Raw genomic sequence first — 21064 nt, forward strand, 5'->3', positions numbered from 1 at the left:
TGTCAATGGACGTCTTTTGGACAACTGTCAGGTCAGCAGTCATTATGTGACCTACAGAACTGGACTGGGATGATCATTTAAAAGCGTTTGCAGTTGTTTTGAGTTAATAAACTTTGCACCTCAGTATCTCTAAATTTCAGAGATACTGAGTTTGGAGTTTTCATTAGTTATCAGTAATAATCAATACTAAAAGAAATAAACATTGGAAATATATCAGTCTGTATGTAATGAATGAATATAATATACAAATTTTACATTTTGAATGGAATAATTGATTTTAATAAACTTTTTCACAATATTCTCATTTTTTATAACTTGAATAAATAAATACCAGTGTGAGGTCATGTATGATTATCTTGATTGGGGTCATATTTGAATCAGCTGCTTTAAAAGGGGACCAGCACTAAAATCTAAGATCATCAGAAGACTCCCCTGTTTACTTCAATTTAAAAACAGCACAAATCTGAAATATATATTTGTATATGTGAGAATATTAATAAGTTTGATTTGATGGTTTCAGCAATGATAGTTCTTGGATATTGACAAATATAGTAATTTTACAGTTTACTATAATTGTTTGGTTACCGTGAAATGCTACAAATTCAATCTATTCTTTGTGTTTAAGCTTTTATTTGTCCGTAATCCTGACTCAGCAAATAATAAGAACCTTGGTTCTCAAAAGCTGTTTTTATTGCTGACCAGGAGAGAGATTGCAGAACTGTTATGATAATGTGAATTCATTATGCATAAAGCTCCAGCGAAAAATAAATCTATAAATATGGTAAAGTACGTGGGTACGAAGCGGTTTGTTTACGTACAACGTTGAAGATGGACGGTACGAAATGAGGGAACAAATTGGCAAACAGCCGTTTTTCTTCTCTCACAAATGGAGGTCTCCATTGTGGCTCCCGTCTTCAGTGACAGGCCCACTCTGAGCCAAAATGGCGCCTATTTCCATTTAAACGAGAAGCCAATTAAATTCTCGGAAGTCTGTGCCAGCCAATCACAATCCCTCCGGTGGGCAGGGCCCAGGTTGAACCGGGAGGAGCTCATTTGGGGTGTTGTGAATTCGTGGAACCAAGAAATCTTGAGTGGGAGTTGTCGGGCCAATTTGTTGTGTGTTTTCTTTGCCAATTCGCTCCGATACCCGAAGCGCCAGTCGCGGCTATGCCCGGAATAGAGAAGCTGCCGTTGGAGGAGACGTTGGAGGACAGTCCGCAGGTAACCGTTGATTCCCTCGGACCGCCGCTAATGGTTCGCTAGCCGCTAGCTAGGCTAAGAGTGTCTGCCATCACCCAGCAGAGTGCTCCAGCTCAATGCTAGCAGTCTGTAACCCGAATACATCAGCTGATCCCTGGTTCCACTCGGCCGCCCTGTCAATAAAACCACCGGATGCCGGTAAGACGTCTCGGTAATCAGAAAGCTAACTGCCAGAAGAGGAGACCTTTTCCCTAGCCAATCCCGCATCATTTCCAGGGACGACAGCCAACCCACTGGTCACAAATCAGTGACATCCGGTGGCTTCCTGTCACTTTTGCATGAAAATCCGCTTGGTGATACTGTAACCCTTACCTGCTGCAAATGTGAGGCAAAACACCTGCTGTGACGTCACATGTTGGCTGCAGACTGTCGTTCCTGACAGCATCGAGTCTGATGCGACGAAATCTAACCATTCTTTATATATAAATAGATCATGGGTTTGTTTTGTAATGTTTTTTTTTTTTTTGCTCAGCTCATTTTTACACTCCTGTACAGGAAGAGCTCCCAGTTTAACCAGTAATGCAGTAATGTTTGTTTTACAGGCACAGAGTGACATTTCATAGCACAATTAATTATCTGTGGTACCTTCAGTTTTTGACCTATAAGAAAAATGACTTTGATATTTAATTCCTAGAAATTGGGCCTCTGTCTCTTTAAAAATCCCTTGTCTTTTTGAAACAATGCCTTCAGGAAGTCACCACATCGCTCTTCTATTAACCCTGTAACAACGTTTTTACCAACGTTGCACTGAGAAGCAGCTTGTAAAGCTCAGCAGGTGTGCAGTTCCTTTAGGTGTTTGCCAATTGCTGCTGGCTAGTCTGAAGGAGTTGAGTAGTAGTTCTGCTTTGTGAAGCTGGAACCTCTGAAGCTTGGAAACTGCAGCTCCATGAAGGCGGGGCTAGGTGTTTTGGACAGATTACCGTTCCAATTACAGCATTTTTCAAACATGCATGAAAGAATCAAGGGAATACTCCAGGTATGTTTTGTATGAGAGAATAACTTCAGAACATGATGCAAAGCTCAGAAAAGTCTGTTTTACACAGTGCTGCCCCTTTGCGTTCTGAGCAGTCCACCTTTTTATGTATGGGAACCATCATGTCATCAGACATGGAGGATGTCGTGACCTGGAGATGCCAACAGAGCCATCGCCTTTCCATGACAATACAAACTGGATCTGTGACTAGTTGCAGCCCTGGAGGAGTCCAACCTGCGGGGAGAGCAAGCCAGAACTAGCTTGGTGACAGAAGAGAATTACAAACCTGTGTTTTCTATTCCAGTTTCACCAGAGCTTAAAAAAAAAATTCAAACTGGTTTAGGAAACTTTGCAACGAAAGACTTTCTACTCAAAACATCAACCAGATTTGGAAATATTTCACCAATAGAAGACATTTCTACAAACATTTGTGCATACTGCACTGCAAAAACATAAAATCTTGCCAAGTAATTTTAGGTCTATCAGTTTATCTTAGTACACTTGAAATAAGACGAAACTCATTCATATTTTGCATGAAAAAAAAATTATGATCCCCAGGGAGGCATAACAGAAAATAATTGAGAAACACTGGTTTAAGTCAATAAGTCTTTAATATTATCCTAATATGATTTTACTGATTACATGGGGAATGTCCTGTTATAAGTGAAATTATCTGTGAATGGAACTAGAACCTTTTAATGGATATTAAGGAATTATTGACTTAAAACAAGCTCATATATTTTGCGGAAAAGTTACTTTTATGTTAGTTTTGTCTTATTTCAAGGGAACTAAGATATTCTAAGATGTGAATGAAATATTGTGGAGACACACCTTGAGTGCTGTGGGGAGGGATGGCAGATGTGGCTGTGGATTTGCACAGTCAGCGCTCATTGAGCTCCTGTGTGTCATGCTGACTTCCCTCTTGCTCCTGTCATTTTTTACTTTCTGCCTGCAGACGCGCTCCCTGCTGGGAGTGTTTGAGGAGGACACTGCCGCCATCTCCAACTACTGCTCACAGCTCTATCAGGCCATGCAGAGGATTTATGATGCACAGGTACAAACCTGCAGGAGTGATGCATCTTTAACTCTGTTGGAGCCTCAACATCACAGGGATTCATGTTTGTGTTGCAGAATGAACTGAGTGCAGCGACACATCTGACCTCCCGACTGCTGAAAGAGTACGACAAACAGGTAGAAACCAGGAAAATGCAAACGTTTGGCAGGGCCGGTCGATAAGGCTTCAAAATAAGACCTTAGATTTTCTCATTCCAAAACCTATTTCCTATTTTAATGCATTAAAAAAATGATGTCATAAATGACAGAAAATATTTCCAAAAAGCAGTTTTTATTTCAATCAATCCCCTATTGGAGTTTCAGGGCCAGGCTACAAAATGTTATATAAATATAGTCATAATTAGAAAAAATTGCATATCCCGCAAAAATGCAGAGTGAAAATTGCAGAAGCATTTTAAGTGAGAAATGTAAGAAAGAGGCAGCAGCAGCAGTGGTATAATCAGGGGTGTAAATTGTACTCTGTCAAAATGATGGACAGGCTTCAGATGTTTCTGGAAAAAAAAAACTGGTCAAATATAGAAAATATTTCATTAACGAGATCTGTGGTTCCAGCACCCTTTAAAACATGATAGATGTAAAAAAATAAATAAATAAATAAAAAAAACAATAGGCCTTCGCAGCATTTAGCTGCGAAGGCCTAATAAAACATAGATATATTTCCCAGAATAAAACTTGTAAATTAATTTTTTTTATTTTTATTTTCTGAGTTTCAAAAGTCAAAAGACTTCTACTTTTTATAGTTTAGCAATAAATTTTTATTTTTTTTTTTATTTCTGAGGTAAATGTTTTGGTTTTAATGCACCAATGCTGACATGCTGCTGATTAATTCTGCTGCATGTCTGACTGAAGTTATTTACCTGACCTATCATTCTGTGTTTCTGCTGCAGCGTTTTCCTCTAGGGGGCGATGATGAAGTGATGAGCTCCACCCTGCAGCAGTTTGCTAAGGTCATTGATGAGGTGAGTCCTGGCTCTGGGACAGATGGGACTGCGGGTCAGAACGTGTCCTAACTTCCAGTATCCCTGTCTCTGTCCAGCTGAGTTCCTGTCACGCTGTCCTGTCCACCCAGCTGGCCGACGCCATGATGTTCCCCATCTCTCAGTTCAAAGAGCGAGACCTGAAGGGTAGGAAACCGTAACTGTCCAATCAGAACTCACTGTCATCTCGCAGATCTGGAAGCTTTATAGCCGAAGTGTCCAAACTTTTTACAAACGGAGCAACAACTGTGAAGTTAAAATGTGGCACAGAAATGTTATCCTGTTTGTCATAAAAAAGGCAAAAACTCAAATTAAACTGTATTTATTTGTCATGAGAAACATTAATTAACATCATATAATGTAAATGTGGATAAATTGAGCTAATTTTCATCAGTAGACTCAACCTAAAATTTAACAAAATTAAAATCACGCATCATTTATAATTACACAAGAAAATTACAGGAAGCAAAACAAAGCAATTAACATTTCTGATCAGCACAAATAAACGTTTTGAGGATATTTTCTTACCTTCCTGGTGTTTTTTTGTCTTTCCAGAGATCCTCACGCTGAAGGAAGTCTTCCAGATCGCCAGCAACGGTAAGACAGTGAAGCTGCCACTCATCGGTTTTTCCTTCCAATCGGTTTTTCCAGAGTCAGAGGAGTTTCAGAATTGATCAATTAATCAAATTTTTGAATGTTGAAGATTTAAAAAAAATCTCCAGTTCACAGTGATGTCAGCACGCCCAGGGCGGCCATCTTGTTTGACAAACATGTTTTATAAGTTTATTAAATTCAGGTTAATTCTGCGACGAAATATTAGGGCCAGGTTAATACTTTTACAAGAATTTAGATGTAATATTAGAAGAATAAAGTAGTAATATTATAAACACTCCAGCATAAAAAATAACAAAAACCGATTTCCTTTTGTTGGTAGATCATGACACGGCAATTAACAGATACAGCCGTCTGTCGAAGAGGAGGGACAATGACAAGGTATCGACATCTCAACCAAAAGTAACATTTTTACCCTGCGATTCCCTTCTAACAACCGATTTCAGACTACCCAGAGTTTTCCCAAAAAGCTGTCTTTATATTTCTTTTTTCTGGAAGCAAATTGGTTTTGCTGCAGAGAGAAATCCCATGAGAGGGTAAAGTTTATGTTGTTGTTGTTGCAGGTTAGAGCAGAGGTGGTGGAGGACGTCTACACCTCACGCAAGAAGCAGCACCAGACGATGTTGTACTACTTCTGTGCCCTGAACACACTGCAGTACAAGAAGAAGATGGCTCTGCTGGAGCCACTACTGGGCTACATGCAGGCTCAGGTACATGCACGCACACACACACGCACACACACACACACGCACGCACACACACGCACACACACACGCACACACACACACCCACACGCACGCACGCACACACACGCACACACACACACACACGCACACACACACACCCACACACACGCACACACACACACACACACACACACACACGCACGCACGCACGCACACACACGCACACACACACACACACACCCTTATACCATCTCACATTGTCGCTGGACCATTCACCAGTATTCCTGCATTTAGCTTTTTCTAATGTCATGCAGCTTTTATTTTGATATATTTATCTAGCTGCCTTCTTACAAACAACAAATTAGATCAAATATAATTGCAAAACTCATGCACCTATTGAACATTTCTGTCTATCAAGGTGTCACTATAGATGAACAAATTTTTGTCAGTTTTTCTATTTGAATTGTCTAATTGTAGTTTCAAAAAAGGACTCAATGTAAGCTGGGATTTGCCAGAACTGGGGTGATGCGCTCCATCTTCCTGGTGTATGTGTCACATGACGTACACCAATCCTCCACCAGAGAGCGCAAGAGAAGTGTTGGTCTGAAAAAAACTTCTAGGATTGTACCTATAGAGCTGAAGCAATTCATCCTTTAATCGTGAAGAATCGGTTGAAATAATTGTCAACTAATTTAGTAATCGATTAATTGGAAACTGGAGTATGCAGACTCTATTTGCTGGAAGAACAACACAGTTAAAGCAGTAATAAAGCCAAAACTGTACAAAGAATATTACACATTTTGCATTTAGATGAAATGTCTGCAGAAAGTGATCATTTTTTTATTTGATAACTAAAATAAACGCTATTTGCAGCCGTCCCTAACAACTGGGTTAAAAACTTTTGATAAAAAATGTTTTATATCTTGTCATCTTGTTGATTTTAAAGTAAGTTGTTGGGTGCAGATCAGCTTCTTTAAGCTGGGCTCTGAAAACCTCACCCAGCAGTGGGAGGACTTCCTGGGAACAATAGGAACCAGCGTCCAGAAGTAAGAACCTCGAACTGTCGTCGTAATTCGGAGCTATATTTTTAGAGCTAAACTTGTGGAACGTGTCTGCAGTGTCCGCCGGGAGATGGAGGAGGAGGTGGGACAGATGCAGGAAAACATCCAGCAGATGGAAAGGTCATGTGACCCTCTGTATGCACCATGTGACCCTGACCCCGCCCAGTCGCCCATTTGTCGCAATCTAACCAGGAAGCAAGGCTACCTTTACATCCGCAAGTAAGACTCAAGCTCCTTCTGCGTGTTTTAACTCTTCTGCAGTTGTTTTATGAGGGTCGTGTTTTCATTGTTTCTCAGTTAAAATGTAAAGTTTAGGGGTTCATAGAGGATTTATGGGCAGTCATAATCTTATCTGCTGTGTTTTCATTTTGGATAAACACAGATGGGTTTTATTTGAAGGCCAAGGCCAAAAAACATCGTTTCATTAAACCGTTTTCTTTTACCTTGTAACAGGTTCAGATGGGAAAGGATTTGTGTCGCTTTTTTCCACTTTGACTGTGATGTAATAATTTTAATCAGAATTGACTGATTAATTGACTTTAATCAATCCATCAATCAACTTTATTTTTTATACTGCATTTTTTGGCACACAGCAGTTAAAAAGTGAAAACCAATTATCAACATTACATTTCGTCAAATGCCGTTGCTAAAATCATCATTATACATCAAACATATTGTTGTTTCATGTATAATGTTTCAGAAGCAACTCTGACATCTGGATTTTTAGTTGTGGTTTAAAGGAACTCAGTGTTTTGGCTGTCTTGCAGTTTTCTGGAAGCGTGTTCCAGATTAGTGGTGCATAGAAGCTGAATGCTGCTTCTCCAGATTTGGTCCTGGATGCAGAGATGAATGCCAGATGTTTGCTAATTGCTGCTGCCGCTAGTCTGGAGGGGCCAGTTTTGGCAGATTGTGGCCGTTTTCCTGAGCATTTGGAGTTAAACGCAACTCCTCTGTGTGTCCGGCAGTAAGACGGGCCTCGTGTCGTCATCATGGGAACGTCAGTACTTCTTCACGCAGGGGGGGAACCTGATGCAGCAGGGCCGCGGCGAGGTGGCGGGCGGCCTGGTCACGGATCTCGATAACTGCTCAGTCATGGCCGTCGACTCGGATGACCGCAGATTCTGCTTTCAGGTCACGTCCTTCGACGGCAAAAAGTGAGATTGCTGCTTTTCTTTCCCTTCCATCGCTCTCATGAGTTTTTAATTTATCTACGACTCGTTCTGTCTTTGTACCGTCAGAGTCGTGACGCTGCAGGCGGAGAGCAGGAAGGACTGTGAGGAGGTAAAATGATTTCCGGTCATCCATCTTCTTCATTAGCTGATGTTTTCTGACGCCGAGTCTCTGCTGCTTCCTCCAACAGTGGATCGCAACCATCAACAATATCTCCAGAAGGATCTACCTTAGCGAGAACGCAGAGGTGTGTTTTCTGTTTCACAAGCGTTTCATTTTTAATCAGCTCTATTAGAACAGAGCAACTCACGATGTTAAATAAAAATTAAATGTTGCTCAGTTTGAAGAGAACTGCCTTCACAAACTATTGATAAAAACTGTTGTTGCTTTTGGAATGAAAAGTAGTTTCCAGTTACAATTACTTGAGCAACTTTTTAGGAAAAAAAATCTTTTTGAAGGATTTTTAGTACACTGTCCTGCCCTGACACACAGCTAAATCCAGTCATCACAGAATAAAAGTTTTGACCAGGTTTGGCTCTCAGAGGAGAAATAACCTGACTGTCTGAACTGGGTTGTCACGACTCTACCTCAGTGTCTTTCTAAAACTTGGAAATGAAATTTAAGAGCAGCTGTGTTTCTTGTAGGAACTGGCAGCCAGAGTGAACCAAACCGCCCTGGAAGCGGTGACGCCATCACCGTCGTTCCAGCAGAGACATGAGAGCATGAGACCCAGCAGGTGAGGCCATGCGATGGGAAACCAGCAGGCTGCCCCCTGCTGGTGAGTCTGATCACTGCGTCTGTTCTCTCCATTCCAGTAAGGGCCAAACGGGTCGAACCAGCAGCATCAGCTCAGTCGGTTCTGAGCCGTCGCCCGCTCTGTCTGTCCTCTCGTTGGACGCGCTGGTTGCTCCGGACACGCCCATCCAGTTTGACATCATCTCCCCCGTGACAGAGGAGATGTCGGGTCAGAGCAAGACGGCAGCACCGCCCGGCAGGTGTCTGACAGAACCTTTTTATTCCACCTCACTCACACTCACAGGGATTTCTTATGACGTAAAGTAGATTTAATGAACAATGTCTGATCTTTATCAGGCTCTAAGTACAAGAGCACAAAAACACTCCAGAATTATTTAATCAACACCAATGGAGTCTTTGGAAACGTGTTAAAGACCTAATACACCCAGATGCAGAGCAGATGATGAGAAAGAAGTTACTCATAAATCAGGGTACTTCAAATGCTGGAACAAGCTCTAAATGTAACTAGTTACTTTTACTTGAGTAACCTTTCTGAAAAAACTTTTAGGAGTATTTTTACTGTGCTGTATTTTTTTACTTGAGTAATTTTATTATAAAGTGTTTCTACTTTTACTTGTGTAAGAGTAGAAATACTTTATCTCTGAACACGACTGCTCGTGTTTCTGCAGAAGGAGTAATCCGTTTGGAGAATCTGGAGATAACTCGGCGGAGGACAGTGAAGGTACTTCCTGTTTACCTGCAGAATTTACATTTATTCTTTTGTTAGAACCTCATTATTACCACTCAGGTAATAATGAGCAGCATCACCTTAAGATGAAATGTTTCTTTGATTTTTCTGCCTCTGCTGTGCAGAATTGGACAATTATGGAGCCAGAAATAAAGCTAAATAGTTAATGATAATAAAGTTTCGCTTTTGCTTAAAAGTTGCTCATTAAAGTTTCTAGAAAGAAACATTGAACTTGTATATTTTATCCCCAATAAGTTTAAATTCTGAGCAGTTAATTAATAATGTAAGGCAGGGGTGTCCAAAGTGCGGCCTGTGGATCATTTGAGGGCCTCTGAAACATTTTTTGTGGCCCCCAACTGCAGTTCAAGAATGATACAAATGTGTTTATTAAACTTTGTATTTTTAATCAAACAGTTTTCTTGCAATGGAAAATATTAAGTATGACAAAAATATATAACTAAGTTTTTATAATAAGAATTGCGTCTATCTAGAGACTTTTAGTAAAAACCCAAATTTGTTTTTTATTTAATGTATTTTTAAACGTTTTGAAATAACTAATCATTTTCTTATAATTGAGAAGAAATATGTCTAAAAAGAACTTGGAAAACTAGATACTTTTATGCCAATACATCAAAATTCTTTTTACTTTTTGGATCTATGATGAATAACTTTAACCTTTAAAAAAAAAAAAAAAAAGACAAAAGGAATCGGATAACTTTATTTACTTGATTGTATTTTATTTTTATTTTTTTCTGGATAGCCAGCACTTTTGACTTGACGATTTTGTGTCATGTGAAAAAAAGTTTGGTTTAAGTTTTGCTTCTTCATTAAAATGTCAGCACAAATCAAGTTGAGTAGTTGAAGACAAGCAGCCGTTTTCTGGTCCAGATTCGATCCTCCACCAGCTGTTCATCGTTCGGTTCCTCGGGTCGATGGAGGTGAAGACCGCCGAGTCAGCAGACGTCATATCGGAGACCATGAGGCAGATCTTAGCCGCCAGAGCCATCCACAACATCTTCAGGATGACCGAGTCTCACCTGCTGGTCACCTGCGACTGCCTCAAGTAACGACAACAGCCTCTGTTCGTTTGGGCGAGGAAACGTAGCATGTCGCTCACAAAACAAGGCCACAAATGATGCTAACTTCACGAGAGCAAGTGACATGATTTCAGTAACTAGATATCCCTTTGTTTATAAAAGAAACTAAGGACAATCTGTTTTAAATATTCTGTAAACTGTAAATATTTTAGCAGTGAACAGAAAACGTAGCTAAAACTGACGCCATAAAACAGGCAAACTATTTTGTTAATCTTAAATACAGAATGTAAACATATATTTGTACAGTTTTGTATTTCTGCTTCAGTCTTTTTCTAAGTTTGTTCTCTTGTTAACAATTAATCAATTAGTTGATGATTGTTTCAATAATCAGTAAATTATGATTTATTGTTTCAGCCCTAAAGAATAATGTTGCTTTCTTCTGAAACTGAACTTGGAAATATATATTAACATGCAGTGACCTACATCAGGTGTATTTTAGAAATTAAATAATCATACTTACATTAAAGCTTCACCTTTTTCTATTTTATTACTTTAGTAATTTATTAGTGTATTGCTTAGTCAGATAAAAACAGTTGTCCATTCTTCATATTTTTTTATTTAACCTTGCAATCGTTTTGATACAATATTAATTTTAAGTTGTTAAAATAAACAAATGTAATTTCTTTTTAAAATAAACAAGTTATAACATTTCTTTAGGGAATATGAACATGTATTGTGAATGGTCTTGGTTTTATTTCTGCTCTTTTCAGAAAATTACCCTTTTTTGAGTCTCTATATTCCACTTAATGATTAATCGATTACTAACTTAGTTGAGGATTATTTCCATAATTGCGATTGATTGAATTATTTGTTCAGCCCTAATTAAAATTATATCCCAACTTATAATGAATTAACATTGACAACTTTAATATCAAGGAATAATAAATTAGTGAAAAGTAAAATTATGAAAAATTAATGAATAAAAACTTTAAAAAACAGTTATTTCCATTTTTCTACTCTCACCTAAAGTTGAACTCTTTGTCTTCCAGACTCATTGATCCCCAGACGCAGGTCACTCGACTCAGGGTAAGCTGCTCCCAGTTTTCCTCTTCACCCCTGTCCTAGTCAAAGTCTTCCCATCTCTGCTCACGCTGTCCTCTGACCCGCTGCAGTTCCCGCTTTCCAGCGTCGTCCAGTGCGCGTCCCACCAGGACAACAAGCGGCTCTTCGGCTTCGTCCTGCAGGCGGCCGGCGGCCGAGGCGACTCTCGGGTCGTCTGCTACATCTTTGAATCCAACAACGATGGAGAGAAGGTTCTGGTTCTGTCACTAAAATCAATTATTCACATAATAAATAAAAAGGATCTGAGTTATTTCCATTTGTATGATTTATTGTTTTTCTCTTTTGACTCTTTCCCAAAAACTGGATGACAAAAGTCTTCAGTCTGTTGCTTTGGTCTCAGCTGGTCTCTTGTTTTGAAGGACAGTTGTGTTTATATGTAAATCTTCCAGTATTAAATGTTCAGTAGAATTTAAAGTTTATTGATATTTGAGAATGTGTTCTTTGCATTTCTGTTAGGCCATTATTACTAGAGATGCATCAGTTGGACCTTTTGACTGATCGGCGATTAACAATTTTTAAAAAGTCTGACCTCCCCATTCCGATTTTTTTTTTTTGACTGAAATGTTGCTGAGTTGTCAACAATCGGGCGATTATTGTTAACTTTACATGTGCAGACATGACCTGGTGGGCCAGTCTGTCGGTCCTCTCTGATGGGAGAGCAACAGAGGACAAAGGTCGAATTTTAGACCTTTGCTGAGGTAGGAAAGGTTGATGGATAAGATCAGCTTTACATGTAAGCGTCAGCCAATCACTGATCTCCCAAAATGAGAGGAAATCAGATGGTCCATAAATTGCTGCACTCCCAGTCATTACCATATTTCATGAAAATGGGCGCAAAGCTACAATATTATTGTTTATCGTGATAACTTCTGGGACAGTTTATCATCTTGCAAAATTGATCATGGTAATTCTGAGCCAGATTTCTGTTTTTAGATCTGCGACAGCATCGGTCTGGCCAAGCAGATAGCATTCCACTCAGAGATGGTGAGTCTGAATCAAGCTGATTCTCTCGTCCAGTGGTTCAGTTCTGGTAAACTTATCGTTGTTTTTCAGGAAAGTAAAGTGGTGGAGAAGAAGAAGGAGCAGGACAAGGCCAAAGAGAAACAGCAGGAGGAGCTCAACAAGCAAAGGCAGATCGAAAAGGTAAAACTGCCAGAGGACAGAGAGAATCAATAAACAATAGTCAGGTAAACTACCGGGACCGAGTACCGGTAAAAGATCCGATTGGTGCGTTTGATTTATGAACTGGGGCATTTTACACAGGTGGTCCACAAACATAAAAAACGGCGTTTGCTCTGGGACAGGATGAACAATAAACCGCAAATCATTTATAGACTTTAAAATAAAAAGCAGGAAAACACAGCGGGACAGTGAATTTTTGATTCAAGTGAAATTAAAACCTGATAAAAGTGCAGAGAACAATTTCTAATTTGTTCAAAGGGAAAGACTGTGATGATGCCGAAGGTAAAAAAAGGTTTTCAGACGTTAAAAGATCAAATGGTTTATCAGTGTTTCTACATACCAGCAGAGGTGGAAAGAGAACAAAAATAATTTTGGCTACTCAAGTAAAATGAGTTATTTTTTGATAAAAATTTGGACTTAGTGCCTCTTTAAAATTTTACTTTAGGATCATTGACTTATATATCTGCCTATTTTTTGCTGAAGTTACTTCTAAATTATAAATTGTCATATTTAAGATGTTTTTGCAGTTAACATGGACAGATTGTTGTAACTTTAGTTTTGCTTTCACTATCAGCAACTTTTATTTTCTCCCTGACCTGAACTGCAGGACTTAGAGGAGCAGAGCCGCCTGATCGCCGCCTCCAGTCGCCCTGCCAACCTGCCCGCGCCTGACGGACAGTTCCTGGTGCTCAGCAGCAGCCAATCAGAGGAGAGCGACGTCGGGGAGGAGGGGAAGAAGCGGGGTGAGTCGGAAGCCTGACGGCTGGCGGCGCAGGCGTCATTTTTGGCTCCCGGATGATTTCTGACTGGCGATTTTCAAACAGCTGAGTAATCAGACTGAAAACGGACAGTGCGATCCTAAAAACCCAATGCACCTCTACGCCAAGAGGAAACGGTTTTTATTCTGTGCAGAAAGAAACACAAAACAAAGACGCTGCTTTTATACTGGCTCCGTATTTAGATTATCGGTAAGTTTCTGTTTTTAACGTTCAAGTAAAAGCGAGGAGCCGGATATGAAGGAGCAGGAGATTCGAACCGTTTCTCCAACAGGACACCTCATGATGACTCCATCTGCATAAGAAGAAGAGGGAAAGCACAGTTTTATTTTGAAAAGGCCTTCCTGTCGTCTGGCATCCTGCATCCAGGCGCTGTGGCGTTTTGATTCACCTTAGTTTCTTATATTTTGAAAAACTCAATGCATGTACAGATTTGTCAGCACACCTGGTGAAGACGTGTAAAAAGCCGTTTTATGTGTCGAAATGAATCACGCCTTTATTGCAGCAGCAACATCTCACTCTGAACTGCAAAAACACAAAATCTCACCAAGTATTTTTGTTCCGGTTCCACTGCAAATATCTTAGTTTTATCGTTTTTCAAGCGTACTAACTTACAAGTAGCTTTCCAGCAACTTAGAAGAGCTTGTTTTAAGTCAGTAATTCCTTGATATTGGTTAAAAAAATATACTAGTTACACTGGCAGATTGTTTTACTTATAATGTGGAAAAAATATATTTTCAGAAATTATTTACTGAAACAAGCTTTGATATCTTGCTAAAAAGTTACATGTAAATTAGTTTTTTCTGACTTGTCTGAAACACTGTATTGTTTCTATTGGTTCATCGCTCTTTATCATCGTAAACATCATTTCCCTAACTGCATCATCATCGCCACAGAGAAGTTGAATTCTGTGTCAGCAGTTTTCTTTCCATCTCGTCGAAAAAGACAAATTCTTTACTTTTTTTTCACTTTTACTTCTTCCCAGAGTTTTGGATCCAGCTTTTTGTGGACAGGGTCGGTGCGCTTCATTTTGAAGCGGCATATCTAGATCTATGACTGAACTGATAAATCTGTCTAACAAAGAACGCTGTGTTGTTCCTGAAATGTTTTTCTGACAAGATGTAGAGTCTGAAGCTTTTTCAATCCCTTTCCAAAGACGTTCGCTGAGAAAGTTCCTCTGTCTTTAATCTGGGCTTCTTAAACCAGGATGGATTTTTTTGGAGAACTTTTTTTTTCCAAAAAGACTTTAGATCTCAGATCCACTTCGCTCTGTGAGCTTTCGTCACTCGTCTTTATTGAACTGAGCTAAAACGTCCAAATGAATTTTGTGTTAACTGACTTGCTGATGACATCATTCTATAGTGTTGCAGGGCAAGTGTTGCTGGGGTAATAATAACACACAGTGAGAGTGCGCTATGAAAGAAAACAGTCTGCGGCCACTAAATACATTAATACCCCCAAGTCTGAGCTGGAAGTGATCTGTGCAGCTCCACTTTACCGCCCTGCCCATTTTCATTGTTATTTTTTCTCCTAACTGGCACAGGGCTGGTGTCACTGGGACGGTTACATCCAACCAGTTACTCAGCAAATCCATCGCTTTAACCCAGAAGGGTTGGACCATCATGCAGTCCCATATGTAAAAAAGTTCCTACTTTCCATCCGATTCACAGGAATCCGCTGCTAATGAACGGCAGATGTTCCGCTCGGTTTGGTTTGATCATATTTATTTCTGCATATTTTACAACGTGCTTCTCTGTCACCTGGCCATCCAGGTAAAGTCGTGAAAACGTATATTTTCTCAACACGTTGAGCACTTCCAACGTTACGCACACAGCAGATCGGACAGCGAAACCAATCGAGTCTGTCAGCCTCAGCCCAGGTCCTGGGAGTAGATATAACTTTTAATACAGATTTTATCGTTAAACAAAAAGTCAGCATCAAATTAAAATTCTAAATAAATTGAAGGGATCATGAAATGTTTTTTGAAAAATTTACTACCAAGTCAAATTCTATTTACCTTTTACAACCTTCTACTGGCCTTAATTTGAGCTAATTTAATTTACTACTGCGGAGAAACCCTGTTACATGAGGCTTCTGCAACAGTTACACCATCATCCAGAACATTTATTTTCCTGTGAGATTTTGCTGCAGCAACAAAAATTAGTTTCCGTTTTTACAGATCTCTACCAGGTTTGTCTGTAACTCTGGGACGATTATTAAAACTTAACGCGTTTCTTTATTAAATGAAAGTTCACCTTCAGCTCTTAAACACTGCCATGTTTATTAAACCCTGTGTTTTGTCTGTCAGGCACTTACTGAAAGGATAAATTACTACCTGACTGCATTAAGCTTCTGACTAACATCCAAGCTTTGCACTGCTTCCTTCAAACATCTCCTTGTAAAAAAAAAAAGAAGAAAAAACATTTAAAGGTGCCAAGATTTTCTAAAACCCTAAATATCAAGAGGCAGAGCACTAAAAGAAGACGGTCTATTTAAAGACTAAATCCTTAACCTTACTCCCAAATGTAAACACTGCAAAAACACAAAATCTCACAAAGTGTCTTTGGTCCAGATTTTAGTGAAAATATTTTAATTCTAATGGTAGATTATTTCACTTAAAACAAGACATGTCCCTCGTGTTATTGGTGAATTAATCTTTTTAATCAATATCAAGGAATTATTGACTTAAAACAAGCTTGTATACCTTTCTGAAAAGTTACTTACTTGTAAGTTAGTGTAATCTTTTTTCAAGTTTGCAGATTTCTACAGTAGAAACCAGAACAAATATTCCTGATGAGATCTGATGTTTCTGCAGTGAACAGATCAGCTGTTGAATTGTCACAAAACTTCTGATTAAATGTAATTTTATTTGTTTTTAAAACATAACAGCCACATTGCATTAGGTTACTGATGTTTTATTTTGAGGTTAATAACCTGCTGCTGTTTTAAAAGCAGTTTTTTGATAATTTCCTTTTTTTTTTTGTTGAAAATTTTACTGCAAACTCGTAGAAATAAGAAATTCTGCAGCTGGAGAATCTGTTGATAGATTTCTTTTCTTCAACATAAATATCAGAAAACTATGAAGTCAGCAGTTACAGAAAAGAGGGAGTAAACAGCTTAATCTGTGTATTTTTTTATTTATTCCCTCCTATTTTTGTGTTTTCTTCAACCCATTCTCAGTTCAGCTGCCAACATTTTAAGCCGTTATGAAGTGAAAACCTGTTGGTTCAGATTCCCTTACATTTCAGATGTTAATGTTACTTTAAAAAAACAACAACTTTGTTTCTCACACAAGCAGAAATTTCTCATCCTTTTTCTTACTTTTGGTCACATGTTAATGAAAATTTCAACCGTCACCAAACTCTTCAGCATAATGTGTCATAAAGTCAGACTTTGATTGTTATTATTATTGATCTGGTGTTGGTTTATTTCCACTGTTTCATATGAGCTGGGACTGATTCATGTTGAAAATCTAAATATTAAGATTAATTTTTCCAAATCACACACAATGTTTGGACCGCAGGATTTCACAGGCTTTTGAAATCCAACCGTAATTACAGGTTAAGATGGAGACTTAATTGTATTTGTTTGACTTTTTCCAGTTTTTCTTTGATTTTGAAGGGGAGAGGTATTTTCTAACTGTGCGTTAAAGTGAAGGAGATGCAGAAAAACTCGACAGTTGATAATAAAGCTGTAAATAACATCAGGGCAGATCTGTGTCCCCTGATGATGATGATGATGATGAATAATGAAAAGGTTTCGGTGATTTAAATAAAGCACTAACATTCACCCATCTGAGTCAGCATTTTCTATTCTAACCTTTTGGTTTTTGGTCAAATTTAATTGTTTTTGATGTTTGTTTTTTAAATGATGCAAGGATTCAATATTTTCACCTTTTTAAGTTTTTGTCTCATTTCAAAGAAAAACTTAAATGTATTTTATTGAGATTTCATTTTCGTTACATTTATTTATCTATTTAAATTTCATGTCAAGTATCTTTAGATTAAATTTCCTTGGTTGGAGGTTCACCTTCCCCAGCCGGGATGAAGAAAATGGACAAAAAGTTTGTGGACATTAAAGCTGGTTGCTATTATTTACATCCCAGCTTTGCTGTTAGTCTGTTAAAATAAAGACACAATGACTCGGTTACTTCCATCTTTCATATTATTCTGACATTCAAATTTCACAATAAATACTAATTAAGATATTAGCCTAACTATCTGCAAAAAACAAAAGCATATCTGTTAATTTTTCTAATTTGATTTATGAAATTACCATATAAATTGTAAAAACATAAACAAAAAAAATCTGGTTGTGAAAAACAAGAAAACCATCAAGGAGAATTAAAAACCTCAGCAAATATTTGACATTCCGATTTTATTATCAATACAGTTTCATAACACAATGAAATGCATGTAGAAAAATAAAGCAGATCTGTTTATTTGCAATTTTTAAAATGTATTTAATTTCTATAAACAACCAAAAATATGTTGGTGCACAAAGTTTTGTAGAGAAGCAAGAAAACTTTATTACTGACAATATAAAATCTCTTAGTAAATAATTTATTGATTTTACAATAAATACAAATCAAGAAATTAGTGTAATATTCTGAAAAATAAAGCACATTGGTTTGTTTTTCTCCTTTTTCATGAATTCACCATCAAATTTGTAAAAACAATAAAAGAAACATCTGATTGGAAATGCAAAATGTTGAATGTTTGACACAAGAAAACCAGCAAGGACAAAATAAAATCTATCAGCAAATAATCGACATTCAGATTTCACATAAATACAAAGTTTCATAAGATATTAATATAAAAGTGCGACAGTTTTACTAACGGCGCCAGCGGCCGCCTGGTGCCTTCAAAGACTCAGTGGGAACGTCAGAAATCAGAGCATCTCAGCAGCAGCTACTTCTTCAGGATCCGGTCGGAGAGCCAGTCCAGTCCCTCCACCAGACCGGCGCCGCTGACGGCACAGGACGACTGGACGAACCACTGCAGGGACACGCACCAGGTCAACGGTCGCTCTCTACCTGTAATACCTGGCCTCAGTGTAAATATGAGACCGCCTGTCCAAATTATTTCTGATCACCACAGGAAGTACCTACCGGCTGCCGGACTCCTGATAGGCTGAGAGCCTGTGTGATGTCATCGACCGACACGGCTCTAGGTAAGTCCTGTTTGTTAGCAAAAACCAGAACCGGAGCGTCCCTCAGCTCATCCTCCTCCAGCTGCAGGACAAACACAAGAGTTACTGTGTAAAAAGTCTGCGTGTTACTGTTGTCAAGGTAACGATGTGTAATCTCTCGATGTGCCCACCAGAGGGCGATCTAACAGATGTAGATGACAGAGAGAAAGAGAGAGCCTGCTGACTGGCTGGTTATCTTCACAGTGGTATTCATTCATGTCCAGATTAAGTTTCATCACTTTGACAACAGGAATGAATGTTAAATAGCGAATAAATCAGTAGCTACGTCATGTCGTTAGCCTCTTAGCCTGTAAGCTAATACTCTGGTTCATGTTACTGTGTTTACATTGACACTACATCTATCAGGATTTATAATTTGATTTATAATCTGGAAATAATCTCCTACTTTAAGACTGAGATGAGATCACTCCAGATGATTTTGAACAGATATTTAGTTTAACAAAATGCCAGAGGTCAACAACCCTTCTGACCTTGGGAGCCGTTTGTATCTTCGGTTCAGCTAAATGCATTTATTTAACTTTATTGAGTTTTATGTTGCAAACAAGCTCACCAGCATAAGGAGCGTTTCCGCGGCCTCTTTAATCCTTTCTGAATCGCTGCTGTCAACCACATAAATAAAACCCTGGAGACAAACACAGCAAATATTAAATATGTTTGTAACATCAATTTAATTTATAGCAACACTACAAATTAGAGCTGCACAATATTTGAAAATCTTAGCTGACTTTCATAACCTTGTGACCTCATAGAAACTCCTATTACACTCTGCTAGCCAGTGAACTTCTTCTAATGCACTCATAACAGAGCTGACTTTTCATTTAGCACTTGAAGTTTGCCCTAAATTAATTTTTCAGGATATAGTCTAAAGTACTAATTCACTTTCTGTTTTATGCAGTAGTTCTGTTTCCTCTCATGTTCTTCACACATGACCACAGACAAAATACCAGTTTACATCACAAGTAAGATGAGCATATTACAGTTTTACTTTGTGAATGGAATATTATGGCACTACTGGCTTTGAAGCCAAATACTTTCTCATGGATGCATCAAAGTGACTGAACTTTTCTTCACAAGTACTTTGACACCTGCAGTCATTGTACCTGCGTGTTGGCGTAATAATGTCTCCACAGCGGTCTGGTCATGTGATGATAACCAATATCCCAGACTGTGAAACTGATTTTCTGTGCTCCACCGTCTCCACGTTGAAACCTGAATGGGGAAACACAGGCTGCAGTTCTTTACTCTGAGGTCACACAGGAAGAGGTCAGAGGTCAGAACCACTCACCAATGGTCGGGATGGTGGCGACCACATTGCCCAGCTTCAGTTTGTAGAGCAAAGTGGTTTTACCTGCACCATCCAGACCCACTGCAGACACAAACACAGAAGAGCTGTCAGAACCAGAACCAGAGCTGAGTTCTGATACAGGGCGGTTTGTTTCCCACAGTCCGTTAAATGTGCAGGTGTGCAACAGGTAATAGGGTCTTTGTGTTTGTGTGAAACTGAGTTTAAACTTTCAGTTGATTCTCATGGTGCCTCTGTATATTTCTGAGGTGTTTCATAACGTTTGATAACAATAATTAAAACTTGTCAATGTTTGACATTGTCTATCAAAATGTTTTTACGTCAGGCTGCATGGCTGCAGCATGATGAGCTGCTCTATGCTGTAGATGGAGGCATAATGTTTGCTGCTGATCACTTTGTGGCTAAAAGAAACATTATTTATACATCAACTTCTAAGTTCTGTTAGAATAATTTAAAGACCCAGAACCGATCCACATATGCATTCAGGGATAAGATTAGCTTCACATGTAAGTATCAGCAGATCACGATCCTCCAAAACTAAGGAAATCGTCTCAGAGAAATCAACTGGTCGATAAATCAGTTGGCCAATAAATGTATTCCTATTATTCATGTACATGATGTAAACAGCGCTGCCAGAGATGCAACAAGTTTACAGCAGGTGTGTGAAAGATCTAATGATCGGGCTGCTGATTGCAGCCGGTCCACATTGTTAGTAGAACTGGAGGCCCCCAAAACCAGATTTCACTGAGGGCCCCATGGAGGCTGGGGCCGGCCCTGCGTTTATTTAATGAATAAATATGTGATGGCCGACAGTATCTGCTTTCCCAGAATTCACCACAGTTTTACAGCCAGAATTACGTTAAATAACCAAAACTCACCCATTAAAATCTGACGGGAGACTTTGAGGGGAACATGGAGAGGATCTGTGAAATGATGGCTCCCATGACGGAGGTTCGGGTACGGGTTCGGGTCCGGGTTCAGGTTTGGCTGTTTCCCGTGTTTCCCGTGGGCGTGTTGCTCTTATCCACGGCTTCATCTCAGCAGCTGTCAGCACAATCCACGGTGGAAGGAAGCGCGTAAACAAAACCTGGATCACTGGGAAACTCCGAGGCGCTTCATGACCTCACTTCCGGTTTG

The 21064-nt window shown here is 39.0% G+C and overlaps 1 protein-coding gene and 1 pseudogene across 2 annotated transcripts; one reads left to right on the forward strand and one right to left on the reverse strand.

Moving 5' to 3' along the window:
* Positions 1 to 989: 989 nt before the first annotated feature.
* appl1 (adaptor protein, phosphotyrosine interaction, PH domain and leucine zipper containing 1) lies at positions 990 to 17202 on the forward strand. 2 transcript variants are annotated; one of them, XM_055050136.1, is made up of 22 exons: positions 990 to 1221; positions 3189 to 3287; positions 3365 to 3424; positions 4195 to 4266; positions 4344 to 4431; positions 4840 to 4881; positions 5219 to 5277; positions 5460 to 5606; positions 6546 to 6628; positions 6701 to 6862; positions 7609 to 7797; positions 7882 to 7924; positions 8004 to 8060; positions 8458 to 8549; positions 8629 to 8808; positions 9238 to 9290; positions 10185 to 10359; positions 11383 to 11419; positions 11506 to 11646; positions 12389 to 12439; positions 12509 to 12598; positions 13245 to 17202. In XM_055050136.1, the coding sequence occupies exons 1-22, from the start codon at positions 1168 to 1170 to the stop codon at positions 13395 to 13397; spliced, it is 2127 nt and encodes a 708-aa protein (XP_054906111.1). In that variant the 5' UTR covers positions 990 to 1167; the 3' UTR covers positions 13398 to 17202. The 2 variants fall into 2 exon arrangements, with proteins under 2 accessions (XP_054906111.1, XP_054906112.1); XM_055050137.1 differs by lacking the exon at positions 990 to 1221 and adding an exon at positions 1228 to 1398.
* Positions 17203 to 17773: 571 nt separating this feature from the next.
* Positions 17774 to 21007, reverse strand: LOC129372730 (ADP-ribosylation factor 4-like; annotated as a pseudogene).
* Positions 21008 to 21064: the final 57 nt, after the last annotated feature.

This window comes from Poeciliopsis prolifica, unplaced genomic scaffold (assembly GCF_027474105.1).
Source record: "Poeciliopsis prolifica strain line A6 unplaced genomic scaffold, Auburn_PproV2 SCAFFOLD030, whole genome shotgun sequence".
In the NCBI taxonomy this organism is placed as follows: domain Eukaryota; kingdom Metazoa; phylum Chordata; class Actinopteri; order Cyprinodontiformes; family Poeciliidae; genus Poeciliopsis; species Poeciliopsis prolifica.